This window comes from Pan paniscus, chromosome 11 (assembly GCF_029289425.2).
Source record: "Pan paniscus chromosome 11, NHGRI_mPanPan1-v2.0_pri, whole genome shotgun sequence".
NCBI classification, from domain to species: domain Eukaryota; kingdom Metazoa; phylum Chordata; class Mammalia; order Primates; family Hominidae; genus Pan; species Pan paniscus.
The window spans coordinates 24,890,955-24,910,885 of NC_073260.2; the positions used below are offsets into that span (position 1 = coordinate 24,890,955).

At 51.8% G+C, this 19,931-nt stretch overlaps 1 protein-coding gene across 4 annotated transcripts in view; it reads left to right on the plus strand.

The window, feature by feature from the left end:
• The window catches only part of WHRN (whirlin), a 109,225-nt gene that overhangs the window by 25,047 nt on the left and 64,247 nt on the right, over positions 1–19,931 (plus strand). For all 4 annotated transcript variants that reach the window (XM_014346270.4, XM_024930131.4, XM_063593926.1 and 1 more), the window contains exon 2: positions 7,448–7,666. In XM_014346270.4, coding sequence (XP_014201756.2) covers positions 7,448–7,666 — 219 coding nt within the window. The remainder of the gene's footprint in view (positions 1–7,447; positions 7,667–19,931) is intronic.

A 19,931-nucleotide genomic window follows, 5' to 3' on the forward strand; every position in this document is an offset into this window, starting at 1 on the left:
GTTTCTTAAAAAGAAGAAAGTTGAGGGACACGTGTTTGTGTCCATATAGATTCGAGGTTTAGAGAATTTCTGGGACCTGTGTTTGGGAGAAGGAACTGGCAGCCTCAGGAAGGGAATTAGCATGCATTTAGTACCTACCATGTGCTAGGTACTGTATACGCAGTTTACAGTTTCTTAAATCTTTTCAACAGTTGCTTTTAATTTTATTATTATTTTGAGACAGAATCTCGCGGTGTTGCCCCAGCTGGAGTGCAGTGGCTCGATCATAGCTCACCATAGTCTCGATCTTTCGGGCTCAAGCAAACCTCCCAAGTCAGCCTCCTGAGTAGCTAGGACTGCAGGTGCGCACCATTATGCCTGGATAATTTTAAATTAAAAAAAATTTTTTGTGGCATCTCACCATGTTGTCCAGGCTACTCTTGAACTCCTGGCCTCAAGTAATCCTCCTGCCTCTGTCTCCCAAAGTGCTGGGATTGCAGGCCTGAGCTGCTGTGCCCAGGCAACAATTGATATTTATATACTTATTTATTTAGAGACGGAGTCTCGCTCTGTAGCTCAGGCTGTAGTGCAGTGGTGCAATCTTGGCTCATGGTAACCTCCGCCTCCTGGGGTCAAGCAATTCTTCTGCCTCAGCCTCCTGAGTAGCTGGGATTACAGCCACCCGCCACCATGCCCAGCTAATTTTTTGTATTTTTAGTAGAGACGTGGTTTCACCATGTTGGCCAGGCTGGCCTCGAACTCCTGACTTCAGGTGATCCACCCGCCTCGGCCTCCCAAAGTGCTGGGATTACAGGCCTGAGCCACTGTGCCTGACCAGCAATTGCTTTTTAAATATAGAAACAGGCACAGAGAGTTTAGGCAATTGGCTCAGTGTCACACAGCAAGTCATCTACAGAGCCAACACCATTGTCCGGTGTGTCTGAACACACAAAGCCCCAGCTAGGCAAGGTGCGGCTGCGAAGAGCAGGCATGCATAATTTTTTCTTCCCTTCTGGGTCACTAAGATGGGTCTTAGACCAGTTCTCCTTCCTGTTGTTGAGTCTCTGTTTCCGAAAAGAGAAAACCTTGCCCTTTGAGGTCTGCACCCTGAAATAAGCTGGGTGACTCATCATTACGTGTCCTTGCTTGAGACTTTTTTGGAATATCTCTGTTGCACGTGCTTCTCAGCACAGTGATCTGATAGTCTTGTGACCTTGAGGTCCACCCCATGCTTGCCTTTGGTGTATGGTTTTGAACACAGAAGCATGTGTGCGTCTGCCGTGTTAACACATCCCGTTAGTCCCCCTACACTGTGACCCTCTCCAGTCTATTTCTCACTCCTCTGCTAAGCAGAGAATCATGTCAGCCTGTCTATGATTTTGGGGTTTCAGAGTTGGCTCCAAAGAGCTGAGTGAGGCAAATTTGCCTCCTGAGAGCATTAATCCAAGTAGCAAGTTATTAAGTTTGAAGACATACACATATAATTTACATTTCCATAATCATAACGTGCTGCCAGAATAGTCATCTGGTGATGGATAGTATCTTAGTCGTGCCATCTGCTGGGTCAGATCGAGATTTCTCTATGATTTGAGTTGGTGGAATGCCCCAGGGTCAAGTTTCACCAGTAAACACGTGATAACAAGTATGGGAACACAGCACTCTAATGACCATCCCTGCATGCGGTGGGCTCTCCCCAGATCTTGCAATTTTCCTTTTCAGCCGTAGCTCATTGAATTCCTCAGTGATAGGCATTGTGCTAATAGGGCTCCTCTAAGTAAAGAGAAAGGAGAATGGTGATCTTCATTTTGTAGGAGAGAAAACAGAAGAACAGAGAGGTTTGGTAACTTGTGTGAGGTGGCACAGCTAATATGCCATTGATTCAGGAAGACTGGTGGATCCTGTGGAGCTGTCATGGCTAGAGAGGGGTGTGGTTGATGGAGAGTCACCAATGTGCAGATGGATGTGTTGGATGTGACTTACCACCTGCAGGCAGCTTCCTACAAAGAGCAAGGACACAGCCATGGCCTTGGAGGGGCAGCCCTCTGGCCTTCAAGTCCTGTCAAAATTCCTGCTGCTGCTGATAGTGCCGAGTTGGGGTGTGCATCCCGCCATAACTGAGATGCTCCAATTGTCCTTCTGGTGTTTTCTTAAACCCTGTGGAACCTCAGAGCCCCCAGGCTCTGGATCTGGTTCAATGACCTGGTAGCAACACCAGCCAGCATAGCTCAAGTGCTCACTGCTGGGATGGGAGAAACTGAGGACAGTTTTCCAGGCCCAGAAGTCAGGTGCCCATAGGTGCAACCCTCAGCCTGCCTGGAGTTATCCCTGAGTGTCCCAGAGCCCCTAATGTCTCTACTTTAATGACCTGTGACCACCATGAGAGCAAATACAGTCTTTCCTTCTAAATACAGCCCTGAATCAGAAAGACATAGAAGTTTAACTTGGGACAGGATCTTAGCAAACAAGTCCAACCTGCTCATTGCCAGAGGGCAAAACCAAGACCTAGCAAGGGGAGAAGTAACCCTAGGACACCCATCAAGCTAATGGCACAACAGGGACCTGCTGGGTCTCTGTCTCACAGGCTCAAGCTCTGCTGCCTAAGGCTACTCACTCTGTAGGCTGCTCTGGTGAGAGAAGTAAAATGAGTGGTCTGGTGCACGTAACCATGGGTGAGGATCTTGCGATCCCCCAGGTGGCCTGAGCCTCAGGGATCAAGGTAGCAATGGTGGGTGAGTTTGAAAGGCTGGCAGGGTGGCTACAGGGGAGAAAGCATTACCAGCTTTGTTTAGGAAATAACTCTCCTGTTTAATGATGCCCTTTAAAATAAGCAAGCAATGGTTTGTAGAAATGGAGACAAGAAGGCAGTAGGAGCAGAGACCGTCCTCTTCCCCTTCCCTGCATGACCCACACACAGTTTAGTGGCATTAAACAGCAATGGATGGAGCTGTTCCTGCAGGATTCTGATGGCCACTGCACCAAGACCATATCCCAAGAGCCTGCGTAGATGTTGAAAGTCTGTCTCAGGAATCTTGTTTATCATCAGTTTCGCCAGAAATATAAAAAAGCAGTAGAGGATGATGATATACTTGCTCTCCAAGACCCAGAAAAAGCCCATATTTATCCCTAAAGAATAGTCATTTTCAGAGGTAGATGAATAGTCTACGCTTGAGTGGCTGTCTGAGTTTCTAATCTCAGAGTCCTGTGATGGGGAAACTGAGGCGCAGAGGGGAAGGAGACCCAGGGCTGGCCTCCTGCGTCCTGGGCTGTGCCTCTTGTACTCCTGAACCCTATGTTTCCCTTCCCATCTTGGGGCTTCAGGGTCCCTTTCTGTAAAATACTGGGGGTGGGCAGCCTGTGGGAGACTCAGTGACTTGGCCCAGGCCCTCTCTGGCGCTGGCTCTCCGTGGTGTTCTCATCAAGGGCATTAACCTCCTCTCCGTTCTCAAGGTTGCTGCTGGCCTATTTATAGAACTGACCAAGAGGATTCTACTGTTGCTGGTGATAAAGAATACAAATGATGCTCTGCGCATTGTTCTTTATTCTTTCCTTCACTTTTTTTTTTTTAAACTCCTTGGTCAACGTTTTGCTACCGCATGGTTTTCGATCTCCATGCAGACATGCTGAGGGGGAGGGGAGTGGGCTCTGCCATTTGCTGAGCTCCTCCTGTGTGGCCAAGAAGGCTCTGAACTTTATGCACATTGTCTCATTTAACCCACGCTGCCCTGGGAGGTGAGCATTGTCCTTCTCCCCAGTTCACACATGCTGCTTTGCAAGGGGAAGCAACTGGCCCAAGGACTGTCCACTGGTAAGCCGTGGAAGTGCGACTGGAATCCCATTTTCTCTGTCTCCACAATCCACGTGTGATTTTTCCACTTGCACTCCTCTGTTCCTGACCTGAGCATAACCTTCCAGACTAGATGTGGGTGCAGGAGAATGCCTGTGGATGTTAACGGTTTCTTTTGGGGGCAATATTTACTTTCTTAATCAATCAGGCAGTCTTTTTTCAGGACCTACTGTGTGCCGGATGATTCTTTATCTCTCACCAGGCTGCAAGCATCATTGAGGACCTACTGTGCACCAGATGATGCCTTGTCTCTCACCAGGCATGTGTCCTGAAGACCTTCTATGGACCTGGCTATGCTTTGCTCTTCACTACGCACAAGTTTCACAAATACCTACTGTGCGCAGGACAATGCTATATCCCTCACCAGGCTCAAGTGTCATAAGGACCTACTGTGTGCCACGCGATGCCTTGTCTCTCACCAGGCATGTGTCATGAAAACCTATTGTGTACCAGGCAATGCCTTGTCTCTCACGAGGCTCAAGTGTCATGAGGACCTACTGTGTGCCAGGCAATGCCTTGTTCCTCACCAGGCATAAGTGTCATGAGGACCTGATGTGTGCTGGGTGATGCCTCCTTGTTTCTCACCAGGCTGCAGCCTGTCATGAGGATAGACCCACTTTGTTTCCTCTAGGCTTGGCACACAGTAGGCATTTGGTCAGCCCTTGTTGAATGAATGCTGTGGTGTAGTGTTGCAGTCTGTCTAGGAAGGAGCAGAGAAGGAGGCAGGCCAGGCGGAACAGCACTGGAGCAGGGAGCTGTGCCCTCATGGAAGAGGGAGCAGGGGGCAGAGACGAGAGGGAGAGGAAAGAGAGGTCAGGAAGACAGGGGCCATGGAGGACGTGGTGGCCTCAGAGGCTTCTGCTGACGTCTCCTGTGCCGTGAACCACTTTCCACTTTGCTCTGGGGGAAGCCCACTTGGTCTCAGGCTTTCTCCATCCTGCCTCTTCACCTTAACAGGGATTTGATTTTCCCGACTGTTCCGCCAGGGGAGCCCTGGGGAATGTTAAAAGAATACTGTAAATCTTACCCTGCGCATCTTCACAAAAATCTTTTTTAAAAGCAGAATTTTGGAGAGACGCCATCCTCGTTATCCCTCCACTGGGGACTGGGATTTAGCTGTAGAATTGAGGGCCTGGGTGCCTCCTGGCTCACCCTTCCTCTGCTGAGAGAGGCTCAAATGTCAGGGACTTGCCTCTTCCCACAGGCCTTGCCTAGCCAGGGCTCCCTCCTGTCTTTGAAAGCTCAGCCCAGGGTCTAGTTTGTCTGTTGAGAGTGTTGGGGAGTTGGTAGAGCTGTATGTGCAAATTGGGGCAAGCTTGGGGGACGCAGAGAGCTAAGTGTTCACCCCCCTTCTTAGGCATATTGGTTTTTTTTCTCTGATATTGAAAGCAATGTGACCTCATTGTGGAACATTTGGAAAATATTGAGAAACAGGAAGAGCAAAATAATAATCACCCATAATCCTACCACCCGGAGAGAAGCACTGCTAGCATCTTGGCACATTACTTCTCAGTTTTGTTTCATTTTGTTTTTCCAGTATGATTTTTCTCTTAACATAACTGACTTCATACTATAAGACATGATTTATAGCCTTTTAACCCCACTTAACATTAAAATATATCACATTTCCATGGCATTACAACCTTTGTAAATAGGATTTCAATGGCAGCATAAAATTTCAGTGTGTGTGAATTCAAATTTATTCAAACAGCCAGATGGTGCTGCCACAACAAAATACCATAGACTGGGTGGCTTTAGCAATAGACATTTAATTTCTCACAGTTCTGGAGTCCAGAAGTCTGAGATCAGGGTGCCATTGTTCTCGGGTTCTGGTGAGGGCCCACTTTCAGACTTGAAAACTTCCATCTTCTCATTGTGTCCCCACATGGAAGAGAGACCAGAACTCTCTCTCTCTTCCTACAAAGCTACTGATCCCATCATGAGGTTCCTACCCTCATGGCCTCATCTAACTCCAGTTACCCCCTAAAGGCCTCATCTCCAAAGTACCATCACATTGAGGATAGGGCTTCGGCGTATGGATCTGGAGGGAAATACATTCAGTCCCTAACACAGGCTATGTTTATTGTTAATCCTAGTGCTTAGTGAGTGTCTCCTTGGGTCAATGTCTTCATCTCAGCTGCAGGCGCCTTGTGGTGAAGCAATATGGCAGACCTCAGCTTCCACCCCAGGCTGTAGAGTTTTGGGCTTGCCTCTCCTCACGGTGGTTCCATCTGAAGACTGGGAAATGTACAATAAAGATGGTGTTCCACACTCAGAATTAGTTGCTATAAAAAAGGAACTTCTTTTTTTTAAATTAATTATTACTATTTTTTTGAGAAGGAGTCTCATTCTGTTGCCCAGGCTGGAGTGCAGTGGCACGATCTCGGCTCACTGCAACCTCCACCTCCAGGGTTCAAGTGATTCTCTTGCCTCAGCCTCCCAAGTAGCTGGGATTACAGGTGCCCACCACCACGCCCAGTTAATTTTTGTATTTTTAGTAGAGGCAGCATTTCACCATGTTGGCCAGGGTGGTTTTGAACTCCTGGTCTCAGGTGCTCTGCCTGCCTCGGCCTCCCAAAGTGCTGGGATTACAGGCGTGAGCCACCGCACCCGGCTGAGAAAGGAACTTCTTACTCACTGTGTGGGCAGGCAGTTTCCCTCCATTTCTTCATCTGACAAATGAGATCGTCCTTCCCCTCTGCAGTCCCCCTCCCCCATTGGATTTCATTAGGATTTCATGAGATAATGCATATCAGGTGCAGCGCAGAGTGGCCGACACATACAAGCCCTTTATAAATGTTAAGCGATTGCTATTACCATTGTTTTTATCTGTCGACTCTGTGCTTGGTATTTTATCAGGGTCCCCAAGATGACACCTGGGTTCAGTGATTCTCTAGAAAGGCTAACAGGATTCAGCATATGGTTGTCCGTGGCTAGGGTTTATTACATCCAAAGGATACAGAGCAGAATGATCAGGGGGAAAGGGTGCATTGGGCAGAGTCCAGAGGAGACCAGGCACAGGCTTCCACGGGTCCCCTCCCTGTGAGTTCCACAGAACACACTAATTCCTCCAGCATCAAATGGTGACAAAGGTGTGGAATGTTGTCTATCGGGGAGCTCATTAGAGAGCACCCACAGTTTTTATTGGGGGCTGGTAGACATAGACCCTGTCTACTTGTACCCACCTTCCAGACTCCCAGGAGGAAAGCAGGCTGAGCATAAACCACACTGTTTACAGACAGTCTAAGCACATGAGCCACATTTCTCAGTCAGGGAATGGTGGGACACTCCCCAAATCCAAGTTCCGAGATGCCAGCCAAAGGCCGGCCTTGTACACGAGCCTTCCTGAGGATAACAGTGTCAGGCCTGCAATGCGAACTCCTCCACAGAGGTATCCTAAAAGATCATATTTCTTGTATTTGGACCACTTCAGGATAGGGGTGGGACAGATGTTCTTGTTTTCACAGGACAAAATCGAGGGCTAGAGAAGGAAAGGGACTTCAGGGCTGGCCTCTTCTTCCACGTGGGGCTCCTGAGAAAAACCAAGGTCTGGGCCAGGGGAGGGTGTTCCTCCACACCCCCGGCACCTCCCTTCCTCTAACCTGTGTATCCCTCTCTCCCTAGGCTCTGAAGGGCTCCAAGAAGCTGGTGCTGTCTGTGTACTCAGCAGGGCGCATCCCCGGGGGCTACGTCACCAACCACATCTACACCTGGGTGGACCCGCAGGGCCGCAGCATCTCCCCACCCTCGGGCCTGCCCCAGCCCCACGGTGGTGTCCTGAGACAGCAGGAGGGTGACCGGAGGAGCACCCTGCACCTCCTGCAAGGAAGGGATGAGAAAAAGGTGAGTGGGGTGGGGAAAGGAGACCAGCCTCTCAGACACCATATTCTCCCTCCAAACCCAGAACAGCAAAGCTGCTTGGAGGCTGCAAGAAGAGGCTGGTTCTGTCCAGGCTCTGTCTTCCCTCAAGTCCGTACTGAAGGGTGGTGTTTTTTCTTTGCTTTTCTTTTTGACCTGTGTAGTGTATGTTATAATACAGGCTAAGCTGCCACAATAAAAGAGCTTAAATACTGTGATTTATTTATTGATTGGTTTACTTATCTATTTGGAGACAGAGTCTCACTCTGTCGCCCAGGCTGGAATGCGGTCACGAGATCTTGGCTCACTGCAACCTCTGCCTCCAGGGTTCAAGCAATTCTTGTGCCTCAGCCTCCTGAGTAGCTGGGATTACAGGCATGCACCACCATGCCCGGCTGAATACTGTGATTTAAATGAGAGGTTTTTTTTTTCTCCGTCATGTAACAGAATAGAGGGACAGTCTCATCTGGGGGACAGTTCTGCTCCAGGACTTATCCTGGGACCCAGATTCCCTCCATCTTCCATTCCCCAGGGTGTTGCCCCTTCTCGTGGTTGAAGCTGGGCCACATCAGGTCCCCTTTCTACCTCCCAGGAAAGGGGAAGAGAGGCATCTCTTTAATTTCAAGATCACCAAACTTCCCACTGGCCTAGACCCAGATGCATGGCCACACATAGCTGCCAGGAATGTGGCCAGGATTGCTGCTCCACAGGGAATCTTGTGCAGTGTGGATCTTGGGCGTAAGTAACAGAAACCAGCCCTGGCCATTTTACAGAGCAGGGATGTACTGGAAGGACAGGGGCAGTCCCAGAATTGAAGCCGAGAATCTCAGGGTGCAGCCTGCAGTAGGGGGATGTCCACCATTCTGCTCTCAGTGTCCTTCCCCTGAAGATTCCCAATGAGGGAGCACCTCACGGGCTGGCAGGGATGTCTAGGGACTTTGATTGACAAGACCACCAAGACTGTAGCCAGTGGGAGAGGGGCGGTTGCCCAAAGCACTGTGGGGTGTTCTAACTTGCAGAAGGGGGCAGGGACACCAATAGATGTCCCCTATGGAGCCCTCCTGACCCCAGACCTGGACTGTTTCTTGAAACACAGGAAGGCTGAAATGGTCCCTGATGTCTTACCCTTCTCTCTGGGTGCTGTTTGCATTGCACCCCTTGGTTACTCCTGGAACCAAGAACGTAGCTCCTGCAGGCAGCTCCCTGGTGTGTAGGACATTAACATTGACTGCCAGGAGGCCACATGGCTTGGGGCTCCGAGCCAAGTGCCATGCCTCTGGAAACTCTTTCTCAGCTCTCCTTTTCCTGTCGATAAGACTGTAACATTTATTTAATGTGTTTTGTGTTCTTTGCTCAAACGTCAATATGCAGGACGCGGCAGAGATCACAGCAGCTTCTATTGGAGGCAAGCGGCAGCAGGTAGCTTGTTGGTATGCACCACAGCAGCCCGGGCCGCGTCAAGGTTGCCAGGGCTGGGTGGGCTCGTACCCTCTCCCCACCAGGGAACTTGTTCTCTGACAATCTTGAGAGAATGCTGCCAGTGGTTATTGAGTCATGATCAAGGGCAGCTGTCTAGTGTTGGGCACAGAACTTGTTTTATCTTTTTCTCAGCCCCTTTTCTATGCAGGGCATGGGGTGAGTTGAGCTTATCATTGATGGAGAGCCCTTGTGTGCCCAGCCCTGTGCTCACAGTGTCTTCCTGAGTCCTCCTCGCAGCCACACTGGGAGGTAGGTGTCGTCCTCCCCATTTTGCAGATGAGGAACCTGAGGCTCAGCGCTGTGGCAACCACAGCCCAGCCAGCACGTCTCCTAGTGTTTGCTGAGCACCTGGGTGCCTGACAATGTTATGGGAGTGGACAAGAGCACTGGGGCCCTGCTCTTGGGAAGCATCCAGAGTTTGGAGGTGGTGGGAAGAGTGAGACAATAATCCCAAAATGAGCACCAGTGAGCAAGATAATTAAGACAGTGCAAACTGATGGGAGGAAGTGAAATCAGGAGCCGGGTAGAAAGTGCCAAAGAGGTACGGGCTGTTTTGGATGAGGTGATCAGGGAGGACTTCTCTGAGGAGATGGCTTCCGAGCTGAGACCTAGAGAGGGAGAAGGAGCTGCCATGTGCCATTCGGGGACTGAAAATCCCAAGCAGCAAGGACAGCATGTGCAAAGGCCCTGAAGTAATACTGAAGCCAGTGTCTGCAAGGATTGAGCAGATGGGAGGGTGGGGGTTAGGTAAGGTGCCTCTGGGACTCTCAGAATAACTCATATAAGAATGTGGGGCTGGGCACAGTGGCTCACACCTGTAATCCCAGCTCTTTGGGAGGCTGAGGCAGGAGGGTTGCTTGAGCGCAGGAGTTTGAGATCAGCCTAGGCAACGTAGTGAGACCTTGTCTCTACAAGTATTTTTTAAAAAATTAGCCGGGTATGATGGCATGTGTCTGTGGTCCCAGCTACTTGGGAGGCTGAGATGGGAGGATCACCTGAGCCCAGGAGATTCAGGCTTCAGTGAGCTGTGATTGCCCCATTGTACCCTATCCTAAGCAACAGAGTGAGCTCCTGTCTCAAGAATAAAATAATGCAGAGGTGGAGGCTGCATGAATCATTCTCCAGGGAGGACCCAGATACCGAAGGAGGCAGGAGACACCCTGAACCATCCCAGAGAGAGGCCGTCCCAGATTCCACAGCCCCAGACTGGCGCGTCTACCCTCCTCCCTGTTCCTCCTCTTCCTGACGCAGTGTGGAAACCCCATTTCCCTATTGGGAAGGGGCATGGGCTGATGTCTCTGGATCCCTGGCTGCTGGATCCTGGGTAAGGGGCCTGGTGGGGTCTGATTCTCTTCTCTCCAGCAGCCTGGTCCCATCTTCTGATAGTCCAAAAAGCCACGGCCAGACTCTTGGACTCGTAACCATAACCTCCACAGAGGAAGTATACCTCTCAGGAAGTGGGTTCTCAGGGCAATAGTGGCATAAAAATCACACATGTAGCCAAGTTACCCCTGAAAATCCTTATGCCATCCCCTGGAGCTGGTTATAGTTTTATAGCCCTTTTCAGGAGTGTCCTTCTCTGTGCTGTGGTATGAGACCTGTCCCGTGAGGCTGAAGACAAAGTACAGAGGGAAGAACAGATGTAGTGCTCAGGGAGTCAGACGTGGCTGCTCTTAAATCACTGTCAAATCCTCAGAAGTGAACGAGGCAGGGTGCAGAGTGCTCACTGTATGGCTTCCCATGTTGTTCTAACCCGCAGCCTCTATCGCTCTCATAAACTAGAATCAATTTGTCATGGGGGGCGGCTAAGTGGGATAGCGTCAGTGTGGCAGGGATGGTAAGACCTTGGGTCCCAGGCTGCCTGGGTTCAAACCTTGGTTCTGCTTACTTTTAATTTTTTTGGATACATACCCCAAAGTGGGCTTGCTGGAGCATATGGTGGTTGTATTTTTAATTTTTGGAGGAACCACCATACTGTTTTCCCTAGTGTCTGCACCATGTTACATTCCCACCAACAGTGCACCAGGGTTCCTCTTCCTCCACATCCTGGCCAGCACCTGTTATTCTGTTGTTTTGAGAGTAGCTGTCCTCGTGGGTGTGAGGTAGTATGAGTTTTTTCCTGATCTGTCTTCACTTTGGGCCTTTATGTGATGCCTTAGCAACGTGATGACAGTGCTGAAGGTCACAGCAGGGACGTGGCGGTGTCCAGGGGCAGGGTCAATTCTGCGTCTTTTTAAGCTCTTGATCCTAACCATTCCCCTATTTCACCTCCCCAGTGTGAGGAGGCAAGTTTGTGGCACAGGACTTGTTCCGGCACATTCTATGAGGTATAAATGTGATACATGTCCTCTGAAAGGGACAGGGAGAGTGCTGTAGTGTGCAGAGAAGGGAGGTCCTGCCCACTAGAGAAATTGGGGAAGGCTTCCTGGAGGAGGCAGCATTTTAGGTTTGGACATGTGGCAGTGGAAGGGAAGGGTGACCCAGACAGAGGGAACAGCATGACAATATCCAGAGGTTAGAGAGAGCAAGACAGCTCCTAAGCGATTCCTTTGGCTGTGAAACAAGGTTGGAGAAGTAGAATGGAGTTAGCTCCTGTAGGCTGAGATGCTGGGCTGGGAATGTGTGTGGGTGGGGGACACTTTTTTTCTGTAGACAACAGAGACTTGCTGGGCATTCTCTTAGCTGGTGAGGGAAGAGGGCAAGGCAAAATCAATTCTAGGTATGCAAAGACCTTTAGCAAGACCATGAAAAAGAAGGTGTGCAAAGCTCGTTTTCAAGAGGGGTGAGAGTGGCTAAGTAAAAACACAAAGAACTTCTGGAGCCAGTAATGATGTTTCTTGTTTTAGTCACAGTGAACTTCAAAGGTGGAAAATGAACCTTGGGGGAAGGTTCCAGTACTCTCTCCTGTGTGCATATTCAGGATGAGATTGTTCCTAAGTTGAGTGGGGTGAACTCATTTCTTTGAAATGGCTTGAAATGGAGGATGGCTTGAATCAGCTTACAGGGCCAGAGGTGGCAGGAGAGAAGGAAGGAAGACCCAGGGGAGGAGGCTGCATCGGGATGGGAGAGCGAGTGTGTTGCCGTGGGGTCTTTGGGGTGGAGGGAATAAGCATGATGTTTCCAGACCCTCCTCTGAGGCAGGCGCCTTCCCTTCTCCGTGCCTTCTGCAGGCTAGAGGATCCAGTCTGAGCTGCAGGACTGATCACCTGTTCTTGAGTTCTGACTGTGAAGGTGTCATGGCTCAGCCTGGGGCCCTTGCAGAGCATCCAACAGAAACTCACAGATGGGCTTTCAGAAGGCGGCCTGCGTCTCCTGCTTCTATTGCTTCCACGTACCACACTTACACTTCTATCACCCATATTTATTGGAGATGGGGTTGTTAATGTGGCGATGAACCAGTATCCAGAGTGATAGAAGCACAGCTTCCCAGGGGCTTATCTCTTCACTGCAGTTTTCAGATTTCACTGTGGTTTTGTAGAATCATTTGACTGGCAGGCAAGTCCTATAAAATACTTACAGATAGTGTCATTATTCTGATTTTCCAGAGATGAAAATGGAGGCCTGGAGAGCCTGCATGAATTATCCCAGGTCATACAGCTAGAGAGTGGCTGGGACAGGTCAGGCTCATATCTCAGGCTTATGCCTGGTCCCTTCAGTGTCCCCTGGCTCTGGCTCTTTGGGTCTGGCCCTCGCACAGCCACAGTGGTGGCTCCATCCAGGAGAGACAGCAGAGCCTGCCTGCACACAGCACCAGTCATCTTGGTCAGCATCTGGAATCTGCTCGGAGGAATGATGCGGGCAGGAACAGCTATTTGTAGAACTCAGATGCCCCTTTCACCCCTCCCCGGTCATTTGCCCATGAGCTTTATTGAGAACCTCCTAAGTCTTATTCCACTGCAGTGTCCCTGTCCCACGGTCCCCTACTCTGCAGTGAGCAGTTAGACCCTGCTGCAGCAGAAGCAGCCGCTCCGCCAAGCTCATGTGTCTCTAGCAGCCACAGAAACAAGATGGGACTTGCCCTTCGGCTCAGGCTGCTACAAGCCTGGAACACAAGGAGCAGGGGCTTTGGGCTCAGCAGCACTGGGTTTGAAGCTTGTTTTTGAAACTTCCTGACTGTGTGACCTTGGGCAAGCCACTTAACCTTGGATGAGTCACTTAAGCTTCCCCATCCATGATTGGAGGATGGTCACGCCAGCCATGTGAGGCTGTTTCGAGGATTAATAATCAAGGCTTATAAGCACAGAGCACAGTGCCTGGACATAGTAATGAATTCCAGCAACAACCATCAGTTACTAAATGCTGACTAGGTACTGGTATTTTCCCCCAAAATATGTACCAAGTACCTATAATGGGCCTGCTGTGTGTACTGGGGATACAGCAGTGAACAAAGAACAGACAACACCTTGGCCGCTGTCAAGGGCTGACGCTCTAGTGTGTTGTGGGGGGACCGTGACGGGCATGAAAAGAAACAATATACAGTCTATTGTAAAACGAGGGGGAACCAAGCAAGGAAAGGGCATGGGAGGGTGGTGTGTGCGTGGGGCAGTGTTAAGAGAAGGGGCAGGGACGGCCTCACTAAGAAGGTGACAAAAGAAAGGGTCTGAAGCTGACGAGGAAATGATCATACACGGATCTATCCTATCTGGGCAGAGTGCTCCAGGTGTCTGGAGGCCTCAGGCAGGTGAGCAGGGCCTCTTGAGGAGCAGCAGCAAGACCTGTGAGATTACAGAGGAGTGAGGCAGCAGGCATGGGCAACCAGGCCGAGTCTGGGGACTTTCCTCTGAGTGAGATGGCTGCCATGGCAGAGCTTTGAGCAGAGGAGGGACCAGGTGCATATGAGGTTCCAGCCGGACTGTCCAGGCTACTGGATGGAGGGTAGATGGCAGGAGCAAGGGTGGAAGTTGGGAGCCCACGCATCCTCATCCTCACAGCAGCCCTGGATGGCACTATCAGTTAGGGGTGCTTTTGGCTGTGGATCACAGAAAGCCTGTATTTTAGGAGCACACACATTCAGGTGTTCACTGTACTCTTCAGAGGTGTAGGGCTGGGCAGCCCGAGCTCTGGTTTGCTAGGGAGTGAGTCTCTCCTTCCTGTTGTTGGCTCTTGCCTTGGGCTCATTGCTTCACAGCTGCAAGATGGCAGCCACTGCTCCTGCCATCACAGCCTCTCACAACTGTGCCCAAAGCAGAGTGGGTGGAGGGAGCAGGAGGCCCTTCTCTTCCTGTGTTCCTGTCTTTTCAGAGTGGAGAATCTTACCCAGAATCCCCTAGCAGACATCCCCCACCATGCCTCTTGGCCAAAACTGGCCCAGAATTACCTACATGCATTCCAGTTCCTGGTATAAGGGAATGGATAACCTAGGCTGGTGTCATCTCCTGGAGCTGCTCCGGCTGCCTCTTGGACCTAGTCGAGGCTCCGTGGCAAGGCAGGAAGGGAGATGGCTGCTGGCTTGGCCACAGGCAGTGCTGGCCCCCGGCAGGTTGCACAATTCTTTTTATAGACTGGGCAACTGAAGATCCGAGAAGCAACAGGGCTTTTCCCAAGGGTGCCCAAGAGTGAGGGGCAGAACCAAGACTTGAACTCAGGCCGGTGAGAGGCAGTGTGGTGCATTGGTTAAATGCCCAGGCACTGCAGGCAGGCCAAGCGGCTGGGTATGTGAATCTTAGCCCCATCATTTCACCCCTCAGTGAGAGTTGAGCCTCAGTTTCCTCATCTGGAAAGTGGGGAACAACAAAACCATAGAGGAGGAGTGAGGATTCAATGAGGTAATGCATATAAAGTGCTGAGTACGGTGCCTGGGACATAGGAAACAGTACATTTGGTGACCAATTTTGTGAGTTATTATTCTATTAATATTATTAGCAGTAGTGGTGTTATTTTCACTGGGCCAGGCTGCTTCTTACAGTGTCATTTGCTTTCCCATAGATGAATTCCGATTCATGCCAAATGGTGGTTGAATTTTCAGCAAGTGATGGAGGCAGATTACCCTGTGCTTGATAGAACTGTTATTACAGTTCTGTGATAAAGACTCATTTTATTCTGATGTAAAGAATTTATGGGGAGGTGGCGGGGAGGTGGGGAGGTTTGTTTTCATCCTTAGTATTCAGAGTGGGCTGCTGCAGACATGGGCTGCCATCTGCGTGTTCCTGGGCTTGACTGCAAAGACGCCCAAGCTTCTCTTGGCTCTCTCCCTGCTGGGATCTTCATGTCCTGGAGCTGGAAGGGCCCCGGGGTGGGGGCGGCGGTGGGGTGGGGTGGGGCGGGGGACTGACTGCAGGTCACCCAAGGAGCTGGGCTAGATCCTGGGTGTGTAGACCCCAGGCCGGGCCTGGCTTGTTCCAAGGCCTTAAGGTGCAGCATGGAGGGGGGGCTCTGCCAGGCGTGGCAGGAATGGGGATCAAGGCAGGAGCTGCCTACTGTGTCCTCAGCCAGCCTCTCTGTTCTGTCCCTGATCTGAACCCCACCTTCCTCCTACATCACCACCATCGTAAGACCACCACTTCTCATGGGGGATCTCTACAAAGTCACCCCTCTCCTGCTTCCCGTTTCCAGGAGTCTTCCTGTAGTCCACTTTGGAGCCTGTCACTGTCCTGCTCATAGCCCAGCCTCTTAGCCTGGCTCATGGCACCCTCACCAGGGAGGTGAATCTCAGCCATTTCCCCCACTCTCCTGCCACACTCTGGCCATACAGGACCCGTGTGGTGACTCTTCGGGGCTGCACGCTGTCCTGTGTGTGGGCTTAGCACATGCTGTTGCTCCTGGAATGGCATCTTCCCTCTTCTGTCCCTGGCTGCCTCCCCACCCCGCCCCAGCCTTCAAGTCTCATTGGTCGTATTTCTGGGGAGCTCTGCCTTTGGCTGGGCTCCTGGGAATAGACTCTGAGACAAAGATTTGCCTGAAGAAGGATTATAAGTGTATCCTCAAGTCTGAAGGTGTCCACCTCCTCCTCTCTGGAACCTGTGAGTGGAACCCTTATATAGCAAAAGGGATGTTGCAGATGTGACTATGTGATGGTCTTGACATGGGGGATTGTCTGGGTGGGCCCCGTGTCATCACAGGGGTCCTTGTAAGATGTAATCAGGAGGTCAGAGAAAGGGAGACGTGATGCAAAAAGCAGAGAGCAACTGATTGGAAGATGCTGTGCTGCCAGCCTTGAAGATGGAGGATGGGGCCATGAACCAAGGAATGCAGGTGGCCCCTAGAAGCTGGAAGAGGCAAGGAAGCGGGTTCTCCTCCGGAGCCTCTAGGAGAAGTGTGGTCCTTTTGGCACACTTTATACTTCCAACCTCCCAAACTGTCAGATAACAAATCTGTGTTGCTCTTAGGCTCTGACTGTGGTGATTTGTTACAGCGGCGGCAGTGCCCTGGGGTCAACACTGGCAAAGGAGTGAGGGACACAGGGCAGGGCTGCCGTGCCCTCTCAGCACGGATCTCGGCAGGTCCCACAGGGAGCTCTGGAGCTGGGATGGCCTGCAGAGGTGTCCAGAATTGAGGCAGGGGCTGGCTTTTACCCACCGCCATCAGCCACTAGCCACAGAGCTGCCTCCAGGGAGGGTTGTGACCCTGGTGAGGTGCTCCCTTGGCCTAGGGCAGTTCTTGAGGAGAGACTCGCTGCCCTGGGGAGGAGCGCCTTGGTCCTGGAGGGGGAGCAGTGTCCCGTCCTGGGTGGCCTTGTTCTTTCCTCTCAGCATTCTCTTACCACCCGGTGACTCCTGAGCTTCTGGAGTGACCCAGCACAAGGCCTAGCACAGACTCCAGGCTCGAAAGCATTTAGATGGAACTCCAGCCTGGCTCATGTCCACATGGTCGTCCCGGCCTGCACAGCAGCCCACAGTCATCATCTCCCCTCAGGAAGGCCACACCTGCTTTCCAGGTCGCACCTGCTGGCTTGGCTGAGATGCCACTGTGAGGATAACGACAGCCACTGTTTTCTAGTGCTTCCCTGTGCCAGCCACGACCCTACGCACTCTACACAAATGGACCCATTCATCCCTCACAGCAGCCCAAGGAAGTGAGCGTGACTGGTTTCCCCATTTTCTAGATGAGGAAACTGAGGCACAGAGAGGTGAAGCAACTTGGCCGGGGCCACACACCTAGCAAGTTGGCAGTCTGGCTCCGGAGCCTGAACATGCATTAACCACCATGCGGTTTCCTCCCAAATATGCAGAGCTGCCTGTGACAAGGGACCAGGGTGGGCCTTGAACCCAGGTCCCCTCAGATCTGCTCAAGCCTTGGAGCTGGCACAGTACTGGGGCAGGATGGGTCAGATCATGGGGGCTGGGTTACTGTTCCCAAGTCTGACCTCAAGTGTCCGCAGAGCCTGCTGTTTCCAGAACATCTGTCTAACCAGTGGCTGCATGTGGGTCTCCTGCTTGCTCCCTGCAGAGCCCTGTGGGCCTCACCAGGGCCCTCCTTACTAATGTGGTCATTCTGTCTGAGGAGCAAACTGGGGCTGGTCCTGGACTAAGGCAGCTGGGCCCATCCCACAGAGCAGTGCCCTCCTGGCACCGTCCCACATGGGATAGACCACCCTGACAAACCGCAGAGTCTGCCATCTTGGAACCAAACCCTGGAGAGTCACTGTCTATTGGACTCTTTCCTGACATCATTTGGCAACCAATAGGAGCAAAGCCACTGCTTTTTGTTCCCAAGCAGTGGTCCCAGATAGGGTCCCAGAGAGAAGCAGCAAATTAAAGAGTTCGGAGTTTCAGAGGTGGACAGAACCCAGGTCTGACTTGGCCACGAGTTGGCTGCGACTGTGTGACATTGTCAGGTTTCCCAAGAAGACTTGTCATGTGTGCAACAGAACCAACAGTAGCTAATACTTATTGAGCATCTGCTGGGGGCCAGAGAGTGGCCACATGCTCTCACTTGTCTCTTAATTTGATCTTCTTCATGGTAACCTTATAAGACAGGCAGATATTATTGTCATCCTCATTTTCAGGTGAGGAGGCTGAGGCACAGAGAGGTTAAGTAACTTGCTCAAGGTCACACAGCTGTGCCCTCCCCTGGGAAGCTGGGACTTGAGTCTCTCTTGTTCACCACCTCTGCCCAAGGTGGTTGAAGAATTCAATGAGATAACACATTTAAAGGGCACAGAACACTTGATAACTCTTGGACGAATAACTTCCGAAATAGAAATCTGGTTGGATGGCTTTCCCTAATGAAATGTGTCTTTCCTGGTGCCTGAAGGTTCCCCCACCGCTCCCTGTCCCGTGGGCAGTCACACTCTGCTCTCTTTGGATCCCTTACCTGTCACTGGGTCTTGTGGCCAGGTGTTTCTTGTCTCTTTGGGCTAGGTTTCAGCTATTCTGGTCCCCTGCTTTCTTTTCCATGAATCCCTCTTTCATACCCGAGACACACTTAACCTGCATGTTCCTGCAGCTTCCCTCATGGATTAGGAACCGTTCTAGAATCTGCCCGCAGCCACCCCTTGCCTGTCCTCGCGAGCCCCACCCTGTCCCCCAGCACCTGCTGTGGCCACTGCGACTCACCTCCTTCCGGGCAGGGCTTACTCTCCTGAGCACTGACTTGAGCCGTCCCACATTCTGGAATGTTCCATTTTCCCTTCCCCACCGCCGGCTGACTCTCGCTCACTCTCCCTTCTCATCAGAGATGCCACTTTCTCCAGGAAGCACCCCCCACGCCAGTCAGGACCACTGCCCCTTCTCTGCACCCATGTGGCCCTCGAGCCACTTTGTCATGCACTGCTCGCACTGTACTGTGAAGGCATGTTGACTGTCCGTACCACTAGACTGCGGGCCCCTCAGGAGCAGGACTGTGTCTGTCTCATCTCCAAGCCCCCCACTGGGACTGCATTTAGTGCGTGCACCCTATGTATGTAGAGCCAGGGACCATCATGGTCCCTCAGGATGGATGGCAGAGCAGAAGACCCCCAGGGAGACAGCAGACGTCAGGAGAAATAGACCCCCCCAGGTGATAGGAGACTCCTGGGGAGGCAGGAGACCCCAGGAGAAATAGGAGACTCCTGAAGTGATAGGAGACCCTTAGGTGACAGGAGACCCCTGGGGTGACAGGAGACCCCTGGGGTGACAGGAGACCCCTGAGGTGACAGGAGAACCCTGGGGTGACAGGAAAACCCTGAGGTGACAGGAGACCCCTGAGGTGATAAGAGATCCCTGGGGTGACAGGAGACCCCTGGGGAGGCAGGAGACCCCTGAGGTGACAGGAGACCCCTGGGGTGACAGGAGACCCCTGAGATGATAGGAGACCCCTGGGGAGGCAGACCCCTGAGGTGACGGGAGACCCCTGAGGTGACAGGAGACCCCTGAGGTGACAGGAGACCCCTGGGGAAGCAGGGTGGTGGCTTCCCTGACCTGGCCTGAGCCTTGATCCTAAGGAGGGCAGATGGAGCCTAATTGAGACCCCGGGGCGCAAACAGTCACCCCCTGACTGAAGCCTCAGGTGAACGTGGCCACTGTGGCGTGAAGAACATGAGCGAAGTGTCTGAGTAGTCCCGGGTGTTGGCCCTGAGGGGATCCCGGAGGCCATCTCACTCAGCACCTTCCCCCCACTACACTTGCAACTGTGACCAAGAGGGGGTGAGGGGCTTCCTCAAGGTCACCCATCAAGTCAGAGGCAGAGCTGGGGCAGGAACTGGAATGTTCTAGGGTATCTTCCAAGCCTTGGCCTGGGCCTCCTTGCCAGCCGGATAAGATGCGCTCTTCAAAGTACGAGAGGGGGCTCTGCAGCCTGCTGTCCCCGGAAGGGATGGCTCCTCCAGTCCCTCTAATGTTATCCTCTCCCTCTG